This window comes from Chiroxiphia lanceolata, chromosome 6 (genome assembly GCF_009829145.1).
Source record: "Chiroxiphia lanceolata isolate bChiLan1 chromosome 6, bChiLan1.pri, whole genome shotgun sequence".
NCBI lineage: Eukaryota > Metazoa > Chordata > Aves > Passeriformes > Pipridae > Chiroxiphia > Chiroxiphia lanceolata.
Genome location: NC_045642.1, coordinates 18,292,386 through 18,303,386, shown reverse-complemented (window position 1 = coordinate 18,303,386; position 11,001 = coordinate 18,292,386). Strand labels below are relative to the sequence as shown.

The 11,001-nt window shown below is 42.8% G+C and overlaps 1 protein-coding gene across 1 annotated transcript in view; it reads left to right on the top strand.

Moving 5' to 3' along the window:
- The first annotated feature begins 2,158 nt into the window (after positions 1–2,158).
- Positions 2,159–11,001, top strand: part of TSPAN4 (tetraspanin 4) — a 203,117-nt gene continuing 194,274 nt past the window's right edge. The window contains 2 exon segments of the mRNA XM_032690410.1: positions 2,159–2,439; positions 2,534–3,109. Coding sequence (XP_032546301.1) covers positions 2,777–3,109 — 333 coding nt within the window. The 5' untranslated portion in view covers positions 2,159–2,439; positions 2,534–2,776.

Here is an 11,001-nt window from a genome sequence, read left to right as displayed (position 1 = left end):
ATCTGTATAATGTCTGTATCCCCAGTTAATCTGTTTTTAATTAGTTGTTGGTATTGGCATGAGAAAGAACAACAGCAATGACTTGAGAACTAAATTTTACACTAAAGTGCCTTTAAAAAGTTGTCATTTCCAAGAGGTGTGCTAAGTGATGATGCTGAAAGGAGGCTGGAGTAAAAGTACCCTTATTTTATCGGTCATGCAGGACCTCTGCCTTCCTCATGCATTCTTCTGTAGTTGTCTGAAATATATCCACAGTGTGTCGATGTTTATTACTTTTTATTTAAAAGCAACATTTAGAAGCTCTCCCTTGTACCTCAGATCTTGGCTTTATAAATTATTCCACCCATATTAAGGACTTAATTTCTTAAGAATTGATGATTTCTTGCCTCAAGGGAAGGTGGTGATATCAAGTGATTTCTGAGTTTCTTCTTATCCAGATAGCAAATGAGCTGCCTTTAGGGCTTCAGATGTCTAGTTTATGGTAAATATGCTAAATTCTCCTCCCTTACATGCAATACCATGGACACTGTTGTTAAATAACAGTTATCTGACTTGTCACTGTTTCAGCATAATTTGTGTGCTGAGAAAAAACATTTAATATGAAGCTCTTTGCATAGGCATTTTTGTATACTCACATGCAATGTAGAAAATATTTGAATCACCTTTGGTTTCTGTTGCCAAACTGGTCTATTTGCAATAGAGACGAGGAGGAAGGTTGGAGGCAGAACTGTCTGGTACCACAGGAAAAATTAATGGTATATTCGAAACTCAGAGTGAGAACAGGTCTGCTTCCATGGGACCATCTTTATGTACTAGGAAAGGAGGACTCCTTTATGGGGACAGAGTTTATACTGTGGAAGAAAGGGAGGGAGGAAGAGTAGAAAACTGACTTCCATCAGGGCTATGAAGTCTCTCTAATTTTAAGGGTAGGGAAATTAAAAAGTGGAAAAGTTGTAAGTTATCAAAGTTGTTGAAATAGATGGCACAGGAGTTACTACCCTCATGTTTTGTGCTCAAGTTCTTTCTCTCTAAAGCTTGCACTAGGTATGGTCAGTGTATTTATAGTTTGTGGAGGAAATGAAGAGAAATAATTAGACTCTAGGTTTGCAGTTTGTAAATTAACAGAATTAGAGAGTGGTTTGCAAGGGTGAACTGCTCAGGCTATGTGCATAACCAGCTCATTTTACTTTTACTGATATGTTCTTTAATTAATTGGTGCCTGTGTCTCTCAGTTTGTGCTGAGACTTGCAAGATGCTTCATGCAAGAAACCTGTTTTCATCTTGATTAATTCTCTGCTGGGGCAAGCCTTTTAAAAAGTATTAGCCAGCCATCTTTTCATTTGGCTCCAGTAGCTTACAGTCAAAATCAAAGGGCAGACAGAGGAGGAGAGGAGGAAGGCAGAGACAAGCCAGCTCATTTCACAGATCAGAAGTGGCACTACAGAGGCAAGTGAGTTACTTTCACAGGGAATTTGGGACAAAGATGGTAAATGAGTCTTACTTTCCTGAGTGTTAATACTGTAATTCCCACAGTTTCAGTAAGATTTTTCCTTTCTGAAAAAGTTGTGTGTGGCAGATTTTCAACTCTTTACTGCCGGTGGGAGCTGTCAGATTTTAGGGAAGTGCTCCCCAGCGTACTGAGCATGATGCCGATCAGTACGTTACCTGACAGGGGGACAAATGAGCCGGCCATACATTGTGCTGAGTGATGATTCTGTGGGACCGAGCGAATTAGGAAAATCCCGGTGATGGATCTGCAGTGGAACAAACAAGCCTTCCGGCAAGGGGAGCACGGCCTGTCCTGACCCCGCTCTCCCCAAAGCATCCCCAGCGCTTATGCGTGCGAAATCTTTACAGCGGTTACTTATTCTCGTTCCTTTCGGCAGCGCCGTCGGTGTATCCGGGCAGCCCCTCAGGACCCGCCTGCACCAGGTTCGCTCTCCGTGCTCAGAGTTTCGGAGCGGGGGGGGAACCCGCGGCCCCGAGACCTGCCCCGGGCGGGGGTTCCCGCCGCATCCCCATCCGAGGGGAGGTTGTCGGTCGGCGGGGTGTGGGCCAGGGTGTGCCCGGGGGCCGGGGCCGGGCCGGGGGCGGGAGGGGCGCGGCCGCGGGCGGGCCGGGAGCGCCATTGGCGCGGCGCTCGGAGGAGGGGCGGCCGCGCCGGGAATGGAGCTCCGGGGCTGGCGTGCCACAGGCTCCCGCCGCTGGAAGGGGATGCGGGGATGCTGAAAGTGAGCTCGGCGTCTCGGGGCAGAGCGATGTGGCGAGGAGGAAAGGGCCACGGGAGCTGCTTGCCTTTTGGATAATACCTGCCCCTGCCGCGGGTCTCGTGCGTCGGCACTCTTCTTGTTTGTGTGTGGCATGCGGAGCCGGGGTTTTATATGGCATTTGGGAGCCGAGCGAGGTCACACTTCCTTTTTTTAAAATTCTTTGCTTTGGGTACAGTATATCTCTCTCTGATTTTTTCTTCCCTGGTAGCGGGGTGGGCCGGGAGGGACGATTGTGACAGTGACGGGAATGTTTACTTGTGCAGAAGTCTTTCTCATGTGGAAGCACGCTGCTCCCTAACTCCTGGCTAAGCAGACTTCAGTTCACCAACTTTGCTGCCGTACAGCAGACATAACTCCTTGACAGGATGGCAGACAAAAGAACAGCTGGCACAAAGCAATAGGGGATTCGTAGCAAGGAGGAGGAAAGAAGATCACAGACCTTTCACCCGTGCCATCGACGCCCGGCAGCTGTCAGAGCAGCAGTGGAAGGGACAGCTGAAGCCACCATGCGCAGGTCTAGCACCGATGAGTCGACCTATCACAGGAGCCCTTCCCTGGACAGCAAGGATTACAGTTTCCCAAATGGCACCTTTCGTCGCTACAGCAGCATGTATGGTGGCCAGTTTGGGGCTGCCAGCAACTCTTTTTTTGGATTCCACACCAACCCAGGCCCAAAGGCCACCAAGGCTAAGTACACGTCCCCCAAGGGAAACAAGTACGTTGTCTTTTACCTGGATCTCTCATTTATTTTTCTCCTAGAACTGAAGAGGTGCAGCATGGCTCACAACTGCCTGCAGTGTATCAAGTACCTAATGTTTGTTTTCAACCTTCTCTTCTGGGTGAGTACACATTTGAAACTGCAAGACGGTTACCTTTGTGTCTGCTTACTAAGATGGAAGTTGAACTTGTTGCTTCTTTTAAACTTAAAAGTTTAAACTTGGAAGTTGAACAAAGTGATGTCTGGCCTCTTTAATTTGTGTAGACAGCCTTCTGAGGATTTTCTTCATCCTCTCTTTTCCTGGCCTTCAGCTGCTTTTGAAAACTGTGATACAAGGCAGAAGAATGTGCTTTTAGAGGCCAGTTGCATGAATGCAACTTTTTTCCAGTGGGAGCTGTACACTGGTTTTTTGTGCTCTGATCTTTCGTTCTCATGTGTGCTTGCCTCAAAAGTCATTCATAGTCCTACAGAAATTGCTGAGGCCATTCATGATTGTAGAGTTGAGCACATGCTTATGTCCATTGCTATATTGCAGATGTCACACTCGGTACACCACAATATGAAAGCCTGTGTCAGGAATCTCCAGGTAATCATTCTCTGTCCCAGTCGGTGATGGGTCCTGACATTGCCATTCCCAGTTGAAGACATGGCTCTGAAGGGTGGAGGGAGACCAGAGCCCTCCTCACTGCTTCTGAGGCTGCTACTCCGTGGAGGAGCTTACAAATCTCTGTGAGGCATGAGTGTGTCAGCAGGACACATGGATGTGCATCTCTGTATCACGTTTTTAATAAATGAGGTGGCTGTCAACAACACGCTGGTTGGGCATTTCACTCCCATGACATGGAGTGTAGGCTGTAGCTGGAGACCAAAGAAGCTCACTGGGGGGGTTCAAGTCACAAACGCTGTTTGTCCTGTTAAAAAGGGAGTAGCATGATTGCTGGGGCAGGAAGTGTTTTGTAGTTGTGTCTCGTGTCCGGAATCGTATGTGGGAGAGTCTGTTGCGAGATCATCAGGAGGTGCCTTTAAATGGCTCGTTCTTCCTGAGTGGTTTATTAACATGCTGAGGCAAATAAGGCATATTATAAAGTGACACCACTTCTGTCCTGGCACTTAAGGAGAGGGTATATGTTTGCAATTGTATGTTACCGTGTCTGTATTACTGATTGCCTGTGCTCTAATGAATTGGTGGAGTACATGGAGGGCTGTGAGTGAGATGCAAAGAGCTGTTCTCTAGTGTGCACTGCTGTACAGCTGTTTAAAGCCAGGCATGCTGCAGTGCATCAGAAAATACAAAGTGCAGGCAACTTCTGCTGACCTGAGTCATACCAGGGAGTCGGGGTGTGATAAACTAGTTCGAGTGCACTGAATTGGCAGAGTACTAACCAGAGCTACGAAACACAATGAGGGTGCTATCTTTTCATCCTAAGTAAGCTGGTAGAAAGTGTGTTGGTAAGACTGCAGTGTGTCTTTCAAGGCTGACTCTGGTTGCTTCTGCTTTCCTAAAAATTTTCTAATGTTTATTGCAGCTTTCTCTGAACCTTTCTGAAAAAGATGAACATTATCTTCCTTGTTCTTTTAAGCCTTGTGCCTCTACTGACTGTCCCTGGTCAAGATTATAACACTGACAGCTAGTTGAAGTGTCTGCTAGAGAAAAGCAATTGGGTGCTGGCATTAATAGCTCTTTTCAGGACTGGGCACGGCACTGCCACAAAGGATACAGGCATTCTGAATCCTATTACAATATTCATTTTCCACTGAAGCATATACATGTGATAAGAAGAGGTACTGCTGCAAGTAATGTGTGTGTATTTACAAAGGCAAGGTGGCACATAGTAGTATATCTTTGGCATGCTTTTCAGTAGGAAAGCTTTAATACTTTGAGAGAGAAGGGAAGGTTTTTGTTTTCCCCCTGAAGCCATCAGAGCTATTCCAAGCTATGCTTGGAGGGAGAGAAAAGACGGGGGTCCCAAAAAGAGAATAACTGTGTGTCAACAGGGCTCTTCATGAACTAAAGCATTATGAGCAGGGGAGTGGGTGGTGTCAAATACTGCAGCACGATTTCTGTTTTGTTTCCCTTTCACATGCTACCTGCACAGCAGGAGTGATTGATGATGATCATGTCCAAATGAAGTTTGCACAGCATGTAGTTATAATAGATGCAGCTCTTCACCTTCTCACAGTGTAGAAAGTAACTATAAAATGGATGATTTTTAAAAGCACTGGCTTAAGCTGACCTATCCTTAGTAAAAGCAGTAAAAATTTCCATTTCTAGTGATCAAAAATCTTAGAGTGATTACACGTTGATGATGCTGTTGTTTTGTTTTCCATCGTGCTGTCAATTATCTGTCATGTTTTACTTTGTGAAATTAAAGGAAAAGCATCTCTGCAAGAAAACAGGATTTTTCTTTGCATACATGCTCACAGAAGTTTTGCTGGCTCCACCTTTTCCCTCCACCCTTCTCTAGGTGGCTGGTTAGTGACAAACAAGAGTTTAAGTAGGAAGAGGACTTTTTTTTTCATGCTTTGACCTCCAAATAAAAACTGCAGTTATTTTCATGTATTGAGAGCAGTCATTACATTAAATGAATTAAATGCCTATTATAGGTTGTTCTTGCTTTTTATTGTTTTGAGCAAATGCTTTGATTTCCTTCAGAAATCATATTTTCTTCTTCCTTCTTCCTGTTCATTAACTCTAGTACATCTTGTGCATCCCTACAGCCTATTTCCCAGTGCTTTCAGCTATCTTTTCCACAGTATGACAGAAAAACAGTCCTGTGCAATTCCAGTGAGATGGGTACTGCATTTCTGAGGAAAAGATCCTTTTCTTAGAATACTGGTGAATTTATAGGAAACAAAATCTCTGAGACCTTGATTTTAAATGTTCCTGGCAGGCTTTGTTGCATTAGGTGCAGCGCTCGTGCTGTAAAATTTTTAAGAGCTGTCATATAACTGTGAAAACAGAGCAAATTTCTCCTCCCCTTTCTGATGGTTAAAGGGAGAACAAAGCTCCTTCACAAGTGTCAGAGGCTGAAATGCCCTGTCAATGTTGGTGCTGAATCAGTCCATTGATACAGCAGACTAGCAGCTATTACATGTAGAGAAAAAATTGGATACTCCTAGAATAGCTCATTTCTTTATGAAGAGTCCTGTGCAAATTGCTCCTGATGCATTTGCAACTACTCTGGGGTATTAAGATATTGAAACGCAGGCAAAACATTAATAGAGAGCAGCACTGCCACTCTAATGGGAATTACCATTCAGAGGCCATTTCCTGGAATATTGCCAGATGTATAGGAGCCATCACTGTATCACTGCACTGGTTTGTAAGCTCCCAAAATAACTTTTGTCACCTGATACATCATCCTTGTCTGATTTCATTCATTTTTATGGACTTTGATTTTCATTTGTTGAATTGCTGAACCCTCGAGACTGAAGATCACCTCAGATGATTGCCGAGCAGACTATTTTTATTTCATAAGGAAATATTTGTATTTCACTGTGAAATACCCAGGGAAGAGCATTTGTTTTCCTCACTCTGTCCTCCGGACATCCAGCGTTTCTTTACAGTCAGTAAAACAAACTGTTTTCTTTCTGTGCTTTTAATCCAAGGCTCTGCTTGCCTTCTTTTTTTGTTGTTGTTGTTAGGAAAAGGTGGGATATATCCTAAAGGCTAAGAGAGTGCTATAGAAAGAAAAAGGTCATCCCCTTAATCCCCTTGGCTTATGCAGCATTCCCACTTGCTTCGACTTCTAACTCCCAAACCTCCAAGACTCAAAGACTCGTGTTGCCGGTGGCTTGTGCTTTCCTTAGATCCCATGTTGGGGAAAACTGGCTAGATTGGTAGCAATTTGCCCCTCAAATAATTGAGTACCTTTGTCTGACTCTTCAGGTAGTGCTTTAACCAATGGAGAAATTCAGTAAAACACAGAGTTTGCAGAATGCTTTTGTTAGAAGTTATATAGGGGAGACAGCGACAAAAAGAAAGGAGGCAAAGAAGTTTATTTGTTATCAAACTTACCATTAATCACTTCTGTGCCTGTGTCTCCTTTCTGTTGTTAAAACATACTAAATTTGTATGCATTACAAAGCAGTCAAAGCCTTCAAAAAGTTATATAAAGGCTCTGATTCCATTGGGTAGGCACCCAAAGACACAGGGGAATTCTCTGATAGCTTGAAAACTTGGGAGTTGCCAGCTGCTGGACACTCTGTGGCTGGGATGAGCAGCTGGAGCTCTGCTTTCCACCTTTCTGGATGACGAGATGAGGCAAGTCACTTTGCTTTCTTTTGCTATTTGTTCAGTATTAAATTCCTGGGAATGCTTTATCTTGGCTTGTGAGACACGAAGTGCAAATCTAAAATGTGTGGAAACAGAGCCAAGGAAGTGGCAGGTGGCACTAGTGAATGCACTAGGATCTGTGTGGAGAAAACCAAAGAACCTATTGAATCTTATTCCAGGGTCCAGCTATGGGTCTCTTGCTCTGGCTTTGCTGCTGTTGATGGTTCATGGACCACAGTTTGGGAAGCTCCATACTAATGAGTCCTGCTGGCCTGGTGCACAAGTAATACTGCCAGCAGTCAGTCTTTATTATTTGTATGTAATTGGAAAGAAGGAGGGGAAATAATGAAAATCAGAAGTCCCTTATTACTGGGATATTCTTACTTCCTCGTGCTTCAACTTAGTGCCACAGAAGTTCTTACAAGAACTGTACAAGAAGTTATAATATGTGGAAGACCAGACAGGACTTCTGAAAAAAGGAACAGCTTGATCTGAAAATGCACCGTGGGGCGATGGGTTACGTTTGAGTGATTCTGGCCAAATTTGGCCAGAGGGTGGAAGCAGAGGGGTGTCTCTTCGTTTCTTTGTGCCTTGGGAAACCAACTGGCATTATTAGCTTGAGAAGAGCTATTAGCTGGAAGCTGGAGGATTTTGTAAGAGAAGCAGCTGATTTTATTGAAGTGGATTTCTTGTCCTTCATTTACTTCTTCCATCAGTCAGCTGAATGAGATTGATGGCTGAAACAACCAGAAACTCTGCAGATTGTTAGTGGCTGAGGACAGCAATCATTTTGTGGTTATACTTGGCTGCAATCTTAAATTTGTGGAAAAAAAATTACCAATAGAGCAGTAAGTCATTTTAAAAGCAGGCCCCCCATTTCATCATCATTATGTGTACATGTTCAGCTCTGATGGTCAAGGGCTGCCACTTATCCATGGAGCTGCTGCAGGTTGTTATGCAGGGTAGACAGTCATGTGTCTACCAGTTGGATGGTGCTCTGAGAAGAAAGTTTGATTAGAAATAAGACAGGTTGTGTACTTTCAAATGTATAAGAGGTGGAAAATATGTGGCAAACAAAAACTTGAATTGTCAGCAAAACAGACTTCGTCTCTGTGTAATTAAAACGTGAAATGACATGCTAGAATGTCATTTTCTCTAACTGCCTATGAGTCTCTGATTCTCCTTTGTTACTTAGCCCTTCCAGAAACTGCTCAGTCTGATTGACATCTTATCTCTGCTTCTGACTTTCTGAGGGCTCTCTGAGGATGTATTTTTAAGGAGCATTGCTTTTAAGGAAAGGAGAGTCATTTGATATGGGAATTACAGACTTCAAAAATGGCATTTCCATGAGAATCAGAACTATTGAGAGCTGATATCAAGCGTGAGAGAGAGATGATTGTGTTACCTGATGTCTGATTTGTACGGCACCAATTAGAGCTTTTCCCATAGCGGCACCATTCATGCAGTCTCTTTGCTGTGTGGATTCTGATGTCTAATAGGGATTTGGGATCGTGCTGGAGTCTTATCTCCCAGTGAAGGCATTGCTAAGGACTGCATTTGCTATCTAAATGCATACTTTCTGAAAACTTTTAAGAAGTTAATGACTTTGAAAGAATGCATATCTGACAAATCAGGCTGACAGTGATCAATGTGCTCACGAGTTATTCATGGGATACTCAGCCAATACAGTTCTTTTGCATAATCTTCTTTTTTTTCCTTAGGAAACCAGTTTCAGAGGGCTCTTCATAGAGAAGAAAAAAATTACCCTAAAGTTGACCATATAATAGATGCCATCTTCAGGTTGCTCACTGTATGCCAGATTATGCTTCTGTTGCTGATGGCAAGGAGTGGTATCATAGTGTTATGTATGTTTACTGTCGTATTGATGTGATTTTGGCCATGAGTATTGGCAAGGACTAAGCACCTCACTTATAGGTTTTACTGTCAAGTATATCCACTGTACCTAACTCAGACTTACTGGTAGTACAAAAAACTGAGGAAACCCATCAGCGAGCTGACCCACAGGATAGGGCATGTTGCAGTTGTGGACAAACTGGCCTTTTTAAAGCAATGAGTGAAAAGGCTGCAGGCATAATTCCCTTTTCTGGACAGTGACAGATACTAAATTTGTTGCAGTCAATAGTTTGAACTACACAGAGGAAGAAACAGGCAGGTGAGATAATTTCTATCTATTCCTCTTCCTCTGTCTCTTGGCTCGAAGAATTTTGAAGGCTTACCAGTGCTTCTTTCTTACACGGGATTTCTCATCATTGGGGCCATGATCAAAGTGAGAGTTACTGCTACAATATATGCTGTCACCTCACATTTTATTCTACCCATGTATTACATCCTTTTCACCCCCTTTGAGACTTTATTTTAGAAGAATAACCTTTTGGTCAGGGGAGTGGTTGCAATTCTGTACCCACAGAGTATCTAGAAGAGTAAAATCTCAGTCTTAGTTTGTCTCCAGATGCTACTGTTTAAAACATGGTAGCTGTTAATACTGCAACGTGGTTTATTTATTTAGAACATAACTTTTAGCTAAGGTTGCAAATCTGTACAAGTTGGAATAATATACAATCTCTATATAAAACATATAAAGACGCTTCTCTGTGGTATTTGTAGTGCAAAGTGAGCAGTGCGAGGTCAAGAATGAAATGTGGAGTTGAATGGAATGAATTCTGTATACTCATACAGATTGGAGACAGTAAATTGTATTTCTTAATACTGTCCTGTAATTGTTTCTCCAGGAAATGTTAAACCATCACAAGATGCAACGGAAGTAAATGAAATTGAAATTGCAGTCTGTAATTAGACTGTCATACTGTAACATGTCTTAAATCTGTCTTCAACAGAAAAACTAACACCCTCCAAAAAACCCTCCCAATCTGATTCAAGTGTGAATGCATGCAGAGCCTTATAATTTAATATGTTTCAACTGAGGCTTGTTCTAAAGATGCCATGCATTTGAAATAGTAGTTTGAATGAAACAGAAGGCTTGATACACAAGGACAAAGGACCAGAATGACTTGGTGTTTTAAGTTTTTATGCACAGGCTTTCAAGACTTTGGGATGTTTGTTTTGGTTGTTATTTGTTTTGTTTTAATTGGTTGGTTGGTTGTGGTTTTTCCCCTGCTTGTTTTTCCAGATTGCTCATTTCCTTGGCCATAACAACTTTGTTTGTTCTCAGGTACTTTGAAAGTAGTGCAGCAGCAGCTATTGATCTATGTCATCTTATTGCTGGAGTCCTTCTGAGCTGTATGGTTTAGGGGTGGCTCTAAATCTGGATCAGTTTAATCCATACTGGCTTATTATATTATTACTTTGTCTACTTTTGTTTCTGCTCTGCACATTATGTGGTACTTGATTATCTACTCATCTCACAAGCATGTTTTCTCCCCAATTCATCCTTTACAGGAAAATCCTGATTTATGAACGCTTCATTTTCCCCTCCAGCTGCATTGTGTAAACTCCTTCTTGAGAAATCATGTGCTGTGATGCCTGTGAATGCTGCATCTGATGACTGTGAAATGATAGTGATTTACTAGTGCTGATGTTGTTTATCGCCCATGTCCATTGCACGTACTTTTAGTTTTTTCTGTGTATCATTCCTGGCTCTATCAATGGTGACTTTGATAGTGTAGAGGCCTCTGGATATAACTTACAGTGGGAACGGACTTACATGGCCTTCCTTTGTAGTCATGCTTTGCTGATAAAACTACGAAGTGTCTGCTCCT